Below are 17,044 nucleotides of genomic sequence, written 5' to 3' on the forward strand. Positions count from 1 at the left end.
CCTACAGCTTACATTTAATAAGCATATATCTAACAGTGAATGACCAGATTCATTTGGTTATTAAGGTGCATGTCAACATTCATGAACCTTTGAAGGTTCAAAAACTCACTAACAACAACTTTACTATCTCTAAAATAACATTTCAATATTCATTCTTTAATTCTCCCGGACATCTCATCATTTAAATTTATTTTTGCTCATAGTCCTTTTGTCCGGAAACCAATAAATTCATTTGCTAAAAATGTCACATAGATGACATAATTATCTCATCATTTAGAAAAAAAATTCCATCAAAATTTTGACATGTGGGAAAAAAATAGGGTAAACTACAAAAATAGGTCAAATGGAAGGTCCATTTACATATTTAACCCATTTACTCAACCTACTACATATCTAGACTGATTTTATGTGACTTTCCCATTATAACCTCAATATTTACGCGCGTCTGTCTCCCTCCCGTCTGACTTCGCAGATTCGATCATATGCGAAGCCTGCGAAGCTAATGTTTGGTTTACTTGATGAATTTAATTAGCATATGCGAAGTCTGGATGTGTTTTGAAGCTAATTCGCGAAGTGGTATATAACAAAAAATGCTAAACAACAACAGATTCTAACATTAAAATCATAACATTATCAAAATTTACAACAAGATTGCCACAATAAACTCCTAACAAATCACTTCATAATACATAGACTCTTATTCAATACTGATGGATGGATGTGTGTCACTGTACAGAATAAGATTGCCACAAAAAACTCCTAACAAATCACTTCATTATACATAGGCTCTTATTCACCACCGATAGATGGATGTCTCACGATACATAGGCTCTTATTCACCAGAGGGATGGACCTGTCCCACGGTGTAGACTCCTATTCACAACCGATGGTTGGAAGTCCAGGCCTTTTGGAATGGATGTCTCCCATGGCACCCCATCATGACGGCTTCCAGGAATGAATATTATGTATTCAGCCACCTTCAGAAAAATTTAATCGTATTAGTCAGAAAAGATGAAGATTTGGCTTCGCGAAACGAGGATTCGCTAAGTATACGAACATAAATGTGCAAGGAAGAGGTGATTTTACTTAGCGAAACAATGATTTCGCGACGTCTGCGAGAAGAAATGTGTCGCTCTAACTTCGCAAAACAATGATTTCGCAGAGTCTGCGAGGAGAAATGTGACGCTCTGACTTCGCGAAACAATGATTTCGTAGAGTATGCGAGAGAAATTTATCGAATTACCTCGCAAACTTCGCGTAATCATCGTTTCGTGAAATGAAATCAATAAATTTCTCCCCACAGACTTCGCGAAAACCGCATATGCTAAGTGGATTTATGGGAAAAACGCAGAAAAAACAGTATATACTTACATTTTTCGATGAAAACAATATGATAAACTGGGAAAAACGATGAAAATAACGTAGAATCGTCATGTCTTCGATGGTCACAAGAAGAAAGAAACCAAGAAACGAGCAGAAAATGGAAGATGAAGAACCATGGCTTCGTTTTCTAGGATTAGGAAGTTGCAGAATCAAGAGATGAAGAGAGGAAGAAGAGAAATGCATTGTGATTTGGAGAAATGGTGCAGATTTCGTGCAATTTAAAGGAAGATAGAAAGATCAAAAGTCTTGGAATCATTAATGGAGGAGCTACCAACCGTTTAGGAGAAGAGGGAGAGAGAACGTTCGCGTAAGGGGGGAAGTGGAAAGGTTAGAGGTATTATGAATCTAGATATGTAGTAAGTTGAGTAAATTGGTTAAATATGTAAATGGACTTCCCATTTGACCTAGTTTTATATTTTACTCTAAAAAATAACATTTTAATTTTTAATTTTCTAATGACTTACTATCCATGTGGCATCTATGGTGTGTCTTTGCTGGTTTGTAGACAAAATGACTATGAATGAAACTAAAAAATAGTTTGTCGTTAACAATTTAAGATTTATGATATTTTTATTCTATTTCTTTTTTTTTAACAGAATTTTTATTCTATTTCTAATAGACAGGGGGAAGCTCAAGTTTTTTAATGTTCTTGGCTCTCATACTCTTTTTTTTTTTTTTATAGATCTAAATTTAATATTATTTTAGAAATAATAAATGATAAATATTTAAATAAGTATAATATTAAAAAATGTATATTATTGCCTTATTTGTAAACTTTTACAAATATGCATGTGGTATATTTTGTTAACAAAACACATTATTTTAAATTACAGCGTTCTCCTGACAATCAATACAATTTTTATCTTTTAAAAAAATTATATTTACGTACAGACAAACACATCCTCCCAAATTAAATTGTAGTTGTGTAAATGAACTTCAACATCAATTTAGTTCATGAACTATCAAATCATGTCAACCTATAGTTTATGGTTTTGATTTTCGAAACTATGTTTTGTTGATATACATGTAATATTTTACAAAAAAAAAAAACGTCATTGATTGTTAACTTTAAACACCATCAAAACTTAATGGTGTAATTTAAAATACTGGAAGGTGACATATGAAGGATTTGCTATAGAAACTCAATTAGAATTTCTTGGTTCGCGGTGAGTTCTAGGATTACCTTGCGGTCAAGCTCTTTCTTTTCATGATGTTGCTCCATCCGAATATGTTTCCTCCCTGATTAATGACTCTTGTTCTGATTGGAATATCCAATTGGTGTGACTGTGTTGATACCCGAAAGATCCTAATCTGATTCTTTAAATTTTGATTCATTCTAATGTAACTTCTGATAATTTGTTCTTGCCGATTTCCCACCTTGGTTATTATCGGGTTAAGCTTGGTTGTACAACTTCTTTTTCGATTAAAAAGATTCCCAATGATGTGACTCTCTCTCTCTCTCTTAGATCTGAACCCTTTTTTGAAATTTGTATGAAGGTCAAAACTACAACCCAAGATTCTACATTTCATAGGCACTAGGTCGAGGGTTTTTCACCTTTGTTGGACAATTTGGAGAAGAATATCAAAAGTCCTTAATGGTTGCTGTTTTTTACCCAAAGAGACGTGAGTTACATAATGCCATTATCTGTTCTATTTGGCAAGAACATGCCTCCTTTGTCTATATATAGCTAATTAAGGCTAATATGATTTATGATTTATGATTTAATTTAGGGGATGTTTTATCAATATAAATGTAATTTTTTAAAACTACAGAAAATGTCATTAGTTGTCAATTTTTAAACATCATCACAACTTAGTTTTAATGTAATTTAAAATACTAGAAGGTGGCATTTGGCAAATCGACGATCGAAACTCAATGACAATTTCTTGGTTTGTGGTGGAATGAAGCTGTCTCCTTTATTGGGGTGAAGTTTAATTCTAAGGTCAGGGTCAAAACTCAACTCCACTCAGTAAGGTCTTAATCTTTCTTCCCTTAATACAAGAATAAACTGGAAAAGCTATTAAATGTTTTCTTTTTTCTCAAAAAAAAAATTGTTCTCTTTATTTTTATCTTTCTTTAAAACTAAAACTAATTTGGAACAAAAATATTTTCTTGGAAAGACCCTTTAAAAGGAAGAGAGACAATAAATTGCACGTTCAGGTGCAAGAAGAAAACTTAAAAGTTTGCATAGAGTAAGTTGTATAGACTTGTGAGTACCATAGGCAATGTAGAATCTACTAAACCAACTAGATCGTTTCAGTATTTCAACTAGGAAAGGATACATTTATCTAATAGTTAAAAAATTTCAAAATTTTTTTACTAAACTAAAATGGGACGTCATGGCTTCTATACAAATCAAAATGCCTATTTTGTGTTCTATCACTCAAAATATCACTTTAATTTTTTCTACAAAAATTTGCAATCTGCAATCGTTTTCTCTCCTATATAAAATGAAATAATGGTTACAGCACAAAATTTTACCTATAACTCAGTTCAAAAGCCTCGGGGTCTTAAGATAATATACACTTCTCACAAACCCTTTCCCAGCTTCACCTACAGCTTTCAAAAGACCAATCGGGTCTTCGACTTCACTTTCTTCATCTCGTTTCCTTTTCTGAAACAATAAAATAAAATAAAGAGATTCAAATTTGAGAGTAAATCATATATACATGCATCAACGATCTTATGGACAACATTCAATTACCTTTGCATCCCATGTTAGTCCAATAGCATCACCTCCCAAAGAATCATACCATAACTTCAATGTTTTGAACTCTTCCTACACATATTACAACATAAGGCAAAAGGATTGATGGTCAAAAATACCCCAAGCGTGTTTACGGCTGGAGCAGCCAATCCTTAAAATTATCTTTACAGTTATTGAGTTCTATAATACTTGCCTGTATATCTCCAATGTAACACCTCAAGGGATCAAAGTTCACCATTAGCTTATTTTTTAATTCATCTGAGCTACTCTTCATGTCTCCTGGCAAAATAAAGGGATGGAAAGCTTTGCTGGCACTTCCACGAGCAACAAGCCTCCCTGTCCAATCCAGGCGACATTATGATATTTGGTACCAAAATAAAGATCATCCATGATAATATCTAGCACCTTCCTATAAGTGTACCTTGGTCTATGTTCGATGGGAAGAGAAGACGCTGAGGATAAGGCAATTTGTCCGCATGAAGTAGTATTACAGCATCATAGTTGCTCAGAGGGGTTCGGAAAAGGCACTACAAGATGAAAAGATATACTGTAACTATTTATTGGCAGAAATCATGAGCCATTCGGAAAGCATGTTGACTCACCTCCCATTTATATGAATGGGTTTGATCCTCCAATATCAGTCTGCTCAAAAGGTTTGTGCCACTACGAGCATAGGCCACCAGCCTCTTAAGTTCCTTTATCATCCACAAATGTCAAAATATATATATATTTATAAGTCGTATTTCTATATGAATTGCAAAAACAAATTATGATCACAAATGTCAAGTATAGAGTATTTTGAGCTATTTTAGTAAATGTGAGAAATTTTGGAAAGTTCAATTCAATGTTCTTCAAAGGAATTCATCAACTTTAGCTTAAACAAAAAGAATTTTCTCAAAATGCAAATGGTGACACTTAACAGTTGCGGATAGGCTTTCCAATGCCCAATGGTCACTTATTAAAGAAAAAGTTATGAGTTGCATTTAGCCCTTGAATTTGTACTTGAACGCCAATTTACCCCAAATCTGACTTTGTTATCCAAACATATCCATGTACTTCTATTCTGTAGCAGGTCCAATCAAACACGACACTCGTAAAAAAACATTAAATTTAGACTGAATTGGCCATTCTTGCCACATGTCCCTACTATTTTTTGGGGGGATAAGGGCCAAATTTTACTCTATCATTTCAAGATAAGTGCAGATTTAGCACTAACGTGTGAAATGATGCAAATTTAACCCTAACGTTTCCAAACAAGATCAATTTTAGACCTGCGCTACCGAAAATTTGAAAATACTAATTTGACAGGACCTTCCAAACAAGTTTGTCGATAAATTGAAGCCGTTCCGTACATTTTTTGTTGGGTTTTTGTAACTATATTAATAACACACGGTAACTATGTTAGACAGTTTGACAAAAATTGTGATTAACTTATTTGTAGCAGATTTAGTTTTTAGCATTTTAACAGAATTTTTGTAATTTTGTTAGTAATACACTAAATATCTTAGACATGATTGATATTATAAAAGAGATGGGTATAGGTTAAGAAATAGAAAAAAAAAAAAAAATTGCTAGAGTAGCTCCTTGAAGTAAAAGAAAAGCTTTTTGGCAAACCTGGAAAGATTACAAGTTGAACATATCCTATCAAATTGAATGGGGAAGAACTAACCACTGAGTTTGGTGAAAACCTAGTCCACGCATCAGAAAGCTTGTCATAGGATGTGGCCACGAACATTGACGGGCTACTGTTTTTCTCATTTTCTTCACCACATTTTCTACTTAATGTAAAGTTATCCTGAATAAGAAACAAATGTAAAAATTGGCCATCAAAATGAGAAAAAGGAAAACTAAAGCATACAAAACCAATAAATATCAAATGATCATTTACTCGGTGACAGAACTTACATAAATCTCTTTCTTATCATTTGGGGTGAAATCATTATTTATGTCAACAACCAAAGGAGAGAAGGTCCAATCAAACTCAGATATTAGCCGCAAAAACCTGTCCAAAAAAAATATATGATGACAATATGGAGAAACCAAAAACTTCTCTCATTAAATTAATCTCCTTCTAAACAATTATAATAGATAAAAGCTCATGCGGAGCCAAAAGAAAGTAAATACTGAAGAAGACAGAATAGTTTCTTATTTTCTGACCAGGTGAACAACATGAGCATCATTCAAGTACCAAAAGAAAGATTTGAAACGAACAAGCAATCATAGCATTGAAATCAAATCTCTTGCCTCAGGTAATATTCACATTTTTATTGCTTATTTGAAGGAACAATCATGGTAGACATAAGTATCATCTTTGCCTCTCAGCGAAGATTGTTTTTTTAATGAGAGCTAAGATTGTTTATTAGCTCTTGCATAAGTAAATAGAGCGAAAATTACCTTAAAAATCCAACAATACGTGAACAAGGAGGAGAAAATGGCAAAGGCTTCAGAAAAAGGTGTGCAACCAATAATTCTACTGCCTCTTCTACCAAGCAAGCTGAAAACAGATGCGAAGCAACCCATCGTTTTGCAAGCCTAAACCAAATAGTTTATTATGGTAATTATATTGTCAATGATCTTTTGTATTAGGAAAAGTTAAATAGATATAGAGTTAATAATATCTCCTATTATGAGAAGGTAAAATGCACAACACAAACTTAAATATGGATGCAGTACTGACCTAACAACAGGTCCATACATTGGGTAAAGACCCAGTAACCCATTAATCATGCTAGAATGCTGGCCACAAATGAAGAGTTTCTTGTCTGTAGAAGGAACCCGCTTCACTCTATTGCTTCCAACTACAAGTTATGTAAGTTCAGAACCTCACATCTAAAAGGATATGACTGATAATAACAAATCATATGTGAAGCTTTCTTACTTTCCTTTTTCACCAAGTTCAAGCCTCTCTCATGCAAAATTTTTAGGCGAAATGCATATCCAGAGAGAAAAATGTCCACATTATCCTCAGAAGCACTACAGGCCATCCCCCATGCATTCTGAAGACTGCCATAATAATATTATCATCAGATGGTAATGTTTGAAGGAAACATATATGTATTATAAGTGAAGAAACAATGCAGCCAACCTCTCTCCAATCTGAATAAGAAAAGCAGATTTTGTTTTCTCAATTGCCTCCTCATCCATTGGCCAGTTCCCAGAACCTTCCAGCTAAAACAAAGGAATTAACATTCCTTCAGAAACTATGTCAATCAGCAAAATATATAAAGTGATAATAGTTGATAGAATCATGCCTGAATCATCACTTCCAATGGTTGAATGCATGACGTTATTAGTTTATTTAATCTTGGAACATGACCATGTTCACTTGCTAGTGGATGCGGTTTTGGAGGGAAGACAGATGTGAACCTGAAAGCTGGAAACATCATAGTCTTATAGCTATTCAGCTGTTGAAGAATAGAATGAAGAAAAAGGCATATAAACATAAAGCATAATCAAAATCGTGTTCCACACAGAAGCACATAACTATCTTATCTTAGCATTGAAGTACACACTCGACCCTTTCCTCCACGTGAAATATACCCCCAGGAAAAAAAATGTGAAACATATAACTATTACGAATAGAGGGCGAGCCTTGGCGCAACGGTAAAACGTTGTTGTCGTGTGACCAAGAGGTCACGCGTTCGAGTCTTAGGAGCGGCCTCTTGCCAAATAAATTGGTAGGGGAAGGCTTGCTCCTAGTACACCCTTGTGGTGGGACCCCTCCCCGGACCCTCGCTCAGCGGGGACGCGTAGTGCACCGGGCCGCCCTTTATATAACTATTACGAATCTAAACTAAAAGGAAGCATATAATTTAAAATAGTTGTCCTGGAACCAAAAGGATACTTCCTTGTATTAACATTTTCAAAGGAAAATGCAGAAAAATAAAACAATTAAAAATGAAATTACCAACACTTTTTATACAAACACTTCATGACAATTTCATAAAATATACCTGGGTCTAAGGGCTGCACGCTAGACACCTTCAAGGGAATGCTTTCAACAAGACGCAAGCGCTTGGATAGAACCTCAAAAGCTGAGAGCAGACTTGCAGAACTTGACAATGGATCTGAGAAAAATGGTATTATTTTTTGCAAAAGCTTGTATACTTCAAGATTAAGAAGACCAAAGACAAAAAAAAAAGAACAAACATAAGCGAAGAAACTAACAGCAAAGTTGTCCAACTATTATACCTTCAACACCAACAAGCAGAGAGAAATCAAGTTGATCTACAACTTGAACAACATTGGTTTTTGATAGCGATAGATGACGCAGGAGTACATATTCAATTATTCTTTTCAGAATAAGATGTTTTGCCCACTGATCAGTTTCCCATACTTCGATGTTTTGGAAAGAAAGTCAGAGTTAATCAAATTGATACCGACTAATTTAGTAAAACAAATAAATGAAAAAATAAATAAAATCAAATCAAATAGACAAGCTTTCTGGAGCCTCACCTGTGCTTTCAGCAATTCTACCATCTCTAAATCTTCGAAGTTCTGCTTTTTCTCCCCAAAACTTCCTGTACTTGAGTGCCTAATGCATCATCTTACTAAATTAGAATAAAACATAAAGACTACATAATTCAAAAAATATTTTGAATACCTCTTCTTTATTTTCAGCATCTGGACCAATATCAACAACCCTCATTGCTTTCTCTAAAGAGCTAACTGAAATTCCAATTAGCAGTGGCTCTGCATCCAGTACTGATAACCCCTGAAACACAAAGTGATTCAAGCGCAGACAAGTAAGCATTTTGCTTAAACAATCAATTCTTATTATACAAACTTTTAGCAGATAGGTTTGTTCAACATAGAACATGGGAAAGATGTACAAAATTTGTACTACAATATATCAAGGATGCACATTACTTTTGATAGAATCCTAGCAAGGTGGGGTTTTCTGCTGCATTCTCCTGTCACAGCACCTGTTTATTTATGGTAACAGGAAGGCAAAAAGCCACTAAAGCATAGTTGCATCTTAAACCATAATTTAATCATTTATATCATATATGGGACATGAAAAATTATGGAAAGGTAAAGAATATTAAAACAGATTAACATAAAATCGTTATCTTTTATTTTCAAACAATTTTTTCATATATTATTATGTTAGTCCTCCAACCTATATGTGATCCAGATACAAAACAAAGAACCTAAACAAGCATTTAATCATGTGGCCTCAATCAGGTAAGAAATTTTCCAATATTCTATAGAGACTATATGTCAATCACAATCCATGCGAAAGCAGGATACTGCACATTCCTTGACCATTATGTTGGTGAGTTTTGAACCCTAATACCACTTTAAGATAGCCTCATCTTTGATCCTAGACATTAATATGTTAAGTACTTGTAGTAAAGCTGACCAGTAACCACTTTGGTCACAGGGTAGGAGAATCTTAAAGTTCTGTCTGTTTTCTGGCACATTTATATGATTGAAAAATTATCCACAAACCTGATGATTTCTAAATTTTTTGTTTGCGTATTCAACAAAGAGCATTGTTATATGGTACGGAGTGTTGGGCAGTGAAACACTGCCACATCCATAAGATGTCGGTGGCGGAGATGCGTATGTTGAGATGGATGTGTGGTCACACGAGAAAGGACCGGGTGCGTAATGAAATAATTAGGACAAAAGTAGGGGTCACATCTATTGAGAATAAAATGAGAGAAAACTGACTAAGGTGGTTTGGCCATGTGAGACGTAGAGCGCTTGATGCGCCGGTTAGGAGAACCGAAGAGTGGCAAAGGGATGTAGTGGTGAGGGGTAGGGGAAGACCTAAGCAAACTTGGAGGAGGGTGATCGAGAGTGATATGAGTTTATTGGGAATTGAGGAAAATATGGTAGTGGATAGGACGGAGTGGAGGGAGCGAATTTGTGTCGCTGACACGACTTGATTTTCACGGTTTTATATGATGGTCATGTTAGCCGACCCCGAATCATTTCGGGACTAAGGCTTTGTTGTTGTTGTTGTTGTTGTATTCAACAAAGCTGGTTCATGCACTAGCATTATTTGGTGAATTGTAAAATGTACACAACTTCATATATTAAAGCTTACATTTTCAATGTTGCAATCTGAATAGACGTTTCTCCAAATAACACGAATTGACTTTGCTCTGTCACTCAGTCCTTGGGACAAAATATTTTCTACCCTCTGTTCATACAATCTCCAACATTCATCATCCAAGCAAAATCCCGAAGCATGGACCTCATTATTTCCTTTTAAGCTCAATCTAAATGATTAAACCATATAAAAAGAAAATTAAACAAAAATATAAAGCACATATAAATATTACAAGGCCATCAACACAAAAAAAAAAAAAAAAGTGGATGTATTACTCGCAACATTAAGTATTGGAAAAGGGAACTATAAGTTTTAGAGTTACATTGTCTACTAGCCTAAACAAGGTGCAATAAAGATTAATCCATGGTTGCTGAAATATCACATTAACTCATAGCTGATCATATGATTAGATTTCTTATACCATCCATTGAACAGTATCAATTCCTTTATCTTAACTGCATAAGATCTTCAATGGTGGAACTCCCAAATTTATCGGAGAACAATGAAATAATTCAATTCATTGACAAGGAGGAAGTTTTTGATAAAAATTAGTAAAATTTGATGCGTAGGAAAAACAGTAATAAAAGCAAACATAATTTGCTAACAGAAACACTACACTACTCAAGCATAGCTTCATACCATAAGAAAGAAAAGTGATCAACAAATAATACCTTATGCAATAATCATATTTAGAAGAGAAGTCAATTTTGGTCATGAAGATATCCTCAAAAGCATTATCTCCAGATTTCAGAAAGCACTGAAGTGTTAAAGCAGCCTCGTTCTGGAGCTGAAAAGTTGAAGAAAAGAATATTATCTTCAGATAAGGCTTATTTGACAAGAGATTAATTTCTTTAACAATATTTGACATGAAAAATCATTAAACCGTAGTACCTCTAAGAACCCACTTTTTTTCATTCGGAATGCCAAATTGACTTGTGTGTATGAATCACACAGCACGACTGGAAATGTTTCTTTGTAGAGCAACTTGTCCTGTATCTCCAGAACATGGTAATAATAAGCAACAATGCAGCATATGGTAAAGCAACATCAAAAAATCAAGATATAAAATTCATAAACAAATAAAACCACAAGTAAATGGAAATTCAGAATGATATGATAGAACTTTTGAATAAAATTGAATGACAGAATATAGTTTCACAGAAAGGCTCTACATAGAGACCATCCAATTTTTTTATAACTGAACCATAATTGTGACATAAAAGTCACAGAAAATAAACCACAACTTTTCGTTATTTTCTCCAAGAGCCACAACTGGCAAGACAGCATTCAGTACAATGGAAAGTCAACTTGAACATGGTTTGATCACCAACTTTAAGGTACGTGTGGACCAGGTTGGAGCAATTGTAATACACACGACTTCAAAATATACAATAAGAAAAAGGAGAAAATAGCATTAAACAACAAACCTCCTTGGAGACCTTGACCTCACGTTGCTGGCGAAGGTAAATCCCTTGGCTCCATAATTTCGAATTACCTACAAAACAATGAAAGACCGTATTTTTGCTGTCATATAACTTAAGTTTACACCATTATTAATTTCTAAAACTGCATAAAAACAAATATCATTTCTAGGTGGTATCTAATGCTTTGTAGATGAAAATGTATTCTGTGTCATTTGCTATATTAAGTTCATTATTACAGACGAAAAGAAAAAAAAAAAGAAAAAAAGGCATATCTGGCTACAGAAAAACAGCTAATAGCATGATTCACTGACACAATATGAAAATGGGGCATAGCAAAATCTAAATGAAAGTTGAAGAAAAAAAAAAAAGACTTCATTTTTCTATTTTCTCTATTAGAATCAGTCGATCGTGTTATTTGTTGTGTCATGATCATGTTATGTGATCTATATGCTCTACATAATTAATATGTTATAAAATGCAACAAAAATGATAATGGTGTCAAGCGGGTTATCTCTGGTAATCATGTCGTGTCAAAAATTGACAGCTCTATCTTGAAGTGAGTATCACAAGATTTTCTAGTGGGTTTCCCCTCAAAATTGATTGAATATCTTACTTACACAAAAGTATTCTTGGGTGACTAAATTGTTACAGTGCAAGATTATTTGACCACAATGAACATTTACACAAAGTTCAGTATCCATAAATAAAATTTTAAGATTTAGTCATTTCATCTAAAATTTAATCATTAAGGCTACATATAAAATGAATTATTAAGTGGTAACATTATATTTCAATTGTTGAACACTGCAGTTTTACTTTAACAATAGCATATAAATGTTCAGAAATAAACTAAAAGCTTCAATGATGAAATCATAGAAGAAAATCCATTCTCCAAAACAATTGACAAGATCTATGAATTTTATCTTCGGAAAGAAAAAACTAGACATACCTATGAAGTCCATTGTAATACGGAATATTTGCAAGGGCTTCATTGTATTATTGATCTTTGCATAAGTTGCTAAGTATGACAGAATGGCAGCTGCTAGAAACCCATTGAAGCAATCATGGGAGTATATAGAACTTCTTTGTCGAGCCCAAACCTTGAGAGAGAAGCAAACAAAAGAAATGCATTTCCGTCACCACAAACAAAATAGCAACACCTATACTTTGAATGGAAAAACTATGCAACAGGCAGACCTTCAGAAGAACCAGTGCATCTCTCAATCCCGTCCATCCATGAAAAGTTTGGTTAAGAAATTTGGCAGTATCTTCCAAGAACATGTCCTCCAAAATACTGATGTTATATCTTGGTGTAGGCAAAGGAAGATTCCCTTCTAATTAATTTCAAATTAGTAGTATATTTTGGTAAAGATATTGTCATATATCTCAATGAAACTTATTCATGAATTAAAGACTATATTCTACCTTGATTTAAAGCACGAATATTGTTCCGCTTCAAGTCCAACTTCGAGACATTAAAAAGGGTTTTTGCTGTAGGAATTATCCTTACGAAGAACTCGGGAACTTCAATAAGCTTTTTGGCTATCCATTCCACGCCACCACAAAATGAATCAATAAATTCAGAGATTTAAAGAATAAGAATGTAAACATCAAAGATTTACTAACAAAATCATAATTGAGAAACAATCCAGGAAAGCAAGGCTGAACCTGGATACACAAGCAATACAGGTTTTCGGGCCTCATTCTGGAAAGATGACCATTCAACCTTGTCAATTGATACAGATGACCTTAAAAACTTCCTTATAATACAGAGGTAAAGACACCTTTTGGCATGATATCGGTGATTCAAGTAATCTTTCTCATGGAAACATTCCTGTACATCAAATAATTGGTGTAATATTAAAAATTAAAATTATACAACCTATCATACAGTCACCATGTAATTGCTTACATTACTAGAAATTTCTGTTACTAGTACCAAGCAGCACTGAAGTAAGAACCAAAACCCAGACTAACCCACCCGCTAGTGAAATTTTATGTTCCAAGGTTATTGAGGCAATATTAACATATCTCCACTTTTTATGGCACTAGTAAATTTGAACTACTTTGTTGCTACTACTGCAATCTTCTTCCACATAAATCAACCAGGAATTAATTCTCTAGCTATGTAACTAGATTAACATGTATCTAGATTAACATCAGATTATAAATATTCAATTCTAGGTTCTAAGCCAGACTGGCATTATACTATAAATTGCTGCACTTCACATTCATTTTTTGTGCTTTATGCACTAATTTACACAGTGCACATGTTGATGCAAGGAAAAACCAGCTATAGCTCCAAAGGATATGTAATATGCAGTAGTCAACCTATATTTACCCTATCAATTAGAGCCAAACTCCAAACTGAAAAAAATGTTCCTCTTTTGCCAAGATAGAGCTGGTTGTGGCAAATGCTCTAGTTAATTCAAGCAGGAAATGGGATTTTTTGCTGGATAAAGTTGAGCGAGCTCATAAACCAAAAGCAACACTGCCAATCTATTTCTCTATTTACTTTTATCACATGCTCATCAGAAAAATCCTAACTTGTTAGGACTGTCAAAAAAACAAACACACATAGTAAAAGCTCAGTTACTTCCACAAGTACCTTTGGCAACTGAATGAAGAGGTCCACATGAACATCAGGCTTCGCAATGGATTTTATTAAGTAACTGCCACCAATTTCAATGGAATTCGGCTTCTTAAACTTGAAGTCCACTTTATCTGCTCCAATGTCCTTGACAAAACCTGAAGCTTCATCACTTGTAACCTGCTTTCCAAAAAAAAAAAAATTATCTCGAGGATTCACAAAACCATACTTAAGAGTCAAAAAATATTGATAGAAAGAGTTTTGATGAAAAGGGGCAGACCGCAAGGCCTTGAGGGATTCTGTCGATGGATTCTTGAATAACAGAAACGGTGTCGTCTACGAGCTTGGTGAATGCCGGAGAGTAATCGACCTGGACTTCCTTTAACAACTCAGAGATTTTGAAGTCCACTGTCTCCTGTAATTTATCAATTTCCATCGTTGTTTGCGTTAATGGTGTTACTCGAAGGTGCTAGAAGAGAGCTAGAGTGGCCAACTCGAGGTTCTGTTCAAACAGCACAAACCAGAGAGAGGACGGCGTGTAAGGAGGAGGTATGCAGCTGGGTTTGTGGGGCTTTGGACGTAGGTGCAAGACAGGGACGATGATATATCGTAGGGTAGAATGAGAAAGCCCTAACCGGCATCGTATTGCTGTGTAGTCTATAATAAACACACAAAACAAGCCTAGAATTTGAGATTTTACAATATGTTATCAAGAAATCTTATTTGGAAAACTAATGAGATGTTTCAAAATTAAGTTGGTCATCTTGATTCAAATTACCCTCTAACTATATAATATATATAATATTGGTAGTTATTTGATATGTGTTGCTTCTTTATCCCTGTCAATTTAGATTTATTTGAACCTAAATATCAAGTTGAAAGGCTAAATTGATGTCCGAACTTAATTTTAGACTAAATTGAACTTACTAGCCAATTACAACATCTAAGTTGATCATTTGATCGTTGAATTTCTATGTAAATATAAGAAATATTTGCTCATATTAATTCGAATCAGGTGAATTACATATTGGGGTTTTATCTAATTGAATTATTAGATCATTAGAATCCTAATTATATTGAGATATTAATTCTTATCTAACTTAGTGTTTTTTTTTAAACTCTTATCTAAATTAATGTTAGAATTAAAGTTAATTAAGAAATGCCTAATATATCACCAGCTTCCTGAACTTGTCCATCAAAGTGTTGGGTATACACCCAAGTCCCACATTGGAAAGATACAAGGGAGTTGCATAGTTCATAAAGAAGTTCACTAACTACATTAGTATGAGGCCTTTTGGGAATGAGCCCAAAAACAAATCCGTGCTGGTTTGGCGTGAGTTGGGAAAGGAGAAGACATTGCAGTTAATGAAGATTCCAGGCACAGAGAATCCTGCAGACATGTTAACTAAGGTTGTAACCTTAGAGAAGCTGAAGCTTTGTATGGCTTCAGCTGGCCTTGGTAATTAAGTTGAAGGTTGTAACCTTAGAGAAGCTGAAGCCATAACCTTAGAGAAGCTGAAGCCAAGCTTTGTATGGCTTCAGCTGGCCTTGGTAATTAAGTAGATGATGGAGTTAGTCTCCAGGTGGGAGATTGTTGGGCTTTTGGAGACTAATATATATAGGCCCAACTGCAGCGATCCAACTCGCTGCTGAGTTGGACGGGGGTACGGGGGCGGTAGCCCCTGTTGGGCCAGTCGGGACGTTGTTTTTTTGGGCGATTAGGGTTTCGGCTTGTTAAGGTTTCAGACGGTTAGGGTTTCTTGAGGAGTATAATGTAACCTCTTTCTATGTAATCCGCATCTTATTCGTTATAGTGAAATATCCTGGCTTGGTAGTGCCCCCAAACGTAGTCATTCTAATCGAGTGGCGAACTGGGTAAACAATTCTTTTGTGTTTGCTTATTTTTTCGTTTATTGTAATTTCAATTATTCCATTTGGGCGATTAGGGTTTCGGCCTGTTAGGGTTTCAGACGGTTAGGGTTTCTTGAGGAGTATAAATGTAACCTCTTTCTCTGTAATCCGTATCTTATTCATTATAGTGAAATATCCTGGCTTGGTAGTGCCCCCAGACGTAGTCATTCTAATCGAGTGGTGAACTGGGTAAACAATTCTTATGTCTTTGCTTATTTTTTCGTTTATCGTAATTTCAATTATTCCTAACAACTGATATCAGAGCCGATAGTGTGCTAGATGCAGAGTTTACCGAGTGCTCTGTTGGCCACGGTGGCGATTCTAATAGTGGACCGCAAGTGGTATGCTCGAAAGGAGCACGAGTAGGTAGGAAACCGCAGCGAACGATTCGCCAAGCACTCCGAGGTTCCACGGTGACGGGTCCTAAGGAAATAGGACGGAGCGCGGAAGAGTCGCTCGCACCCTGGAACCTCGAACCATACTACATGGACGTGGACGAGGCAGAGGGCCTCCGAGTCATTGTCGACCTCGAGGGGGTGTCGGAAGTGGGTGTTTTCGCCAAGCAGTGCGAAACACGAGCAGGCAGGGAATCTGCACACTGATCCGGGTGAACAGAAGTCATGCACGAGGACGTTGCACGAATTGAGTGGGGGAGAATGTCATGACCCGAATTCGGGACGCGCAGACGATGCGGGTGCTTGCTGGTTGATCTTGAAATGCAGGATGCGGGATTAGCGATAAGGTTGAGTACGTGCTATTTAGATGGCATCCTCTCCTGAGTTGCCGACGGAAGGGTGTACATCTAGGCACTAAACTGGTTCAGGAGCTGATCCCGCTCCCCTTATGAGCCCATGGGAGGGCGAAAACCAGTGAGCACGGAGACGACAAGGCTGACCTCAAGGAGTCCTGGCCGACTTGAGGTGCCGCACGGGAGTTTCCTCTGCGTGAAAACTCTGACCCCGTG

The 17,044-nt window shown here is 35.5% G+C and overlaps 1 protein-coding gene across 2 annotated transcripts; it reads right to left on the bottom strand.

Moving 5' to 3' along the window:
- Positions 1 to 3,598: 3,598 nt before the first annotated feature.
- LOC136223063 (uncharacterized) lies at positions 3,599 to 14,815 on the bottom strand. 2 transcript variants are annotated; one of them, XM_066010852.1, is made up of 26 exons: positions 14,450 to 14,815; positions 14,188 to 14,349; positions 13,248 to 13,413; positions 13,005 to 13,121; positions 12,777 to 12,910; positions 12,529 to 12,679; positions 11,583 to 11,650; positions 11,047 to 11,145; positions 10,827 to 10,942; positions 10,150 to 10,324; positions 8,695 to 8,805; positions 8,547 to 8,625; positions 8,283 to 8,426; positions 8,045 to 8,158; positions 7,343 to 7,464; positions 7,177 to 7,259; positions 6,970 to 7,094; positions 6,769 to 6,889; positions 6,486 to 6,623; positions 5,997 to 6,093; positions 5,761 to 5,886; positions 4,694 to 4,786; positions 4,513 to 4,618; positions 4,285 to 4,427; positions 4,089 to 4,163; positions 3,599 to 3,998 (listed from the first exon to the last, which is right to left on the bottom strand). In XM_066010852.1, the coding sequence occupies exons 1-26, from the start codon at positions 14,603 to 14,605 to the stop codon at positions 3,873 to 3,875; spliced, it is 3,147 nt and encodes a 1,048-aa protein (XP_065866924.1). In that variant the 5' UTR covers positions 14,606 to 14,815; the 3' UTR covers positions 3,599 to 3,872. The 2 variants fall into 2 exon arrangements, with proteins under 2 accessions (XP_065866924.1, XP_065866922.1); XM_066010850.1 differs by having other exon boundaries at positions 12,777 to 12,913.
- Between the last annotated feature and the right edge of the window lie 2,229 nt (positions 14,816 to 17,044).

The sequence above is a fragment of the Euphorbia lathyris genome, chromosome 3, assembly GCF_963576675.1.
Source record: "Euphorbia lathyris chromosome 3, ddEupLath1.1, whole genome shotgun sequence".
Lineage (NCBI taxonomy): Eukaryota > Viridiplantae > Streptophyta > Magnoliopsida > Malpighiales > Euphorbiaceae > Euphorbia > Euphorbia lathyris.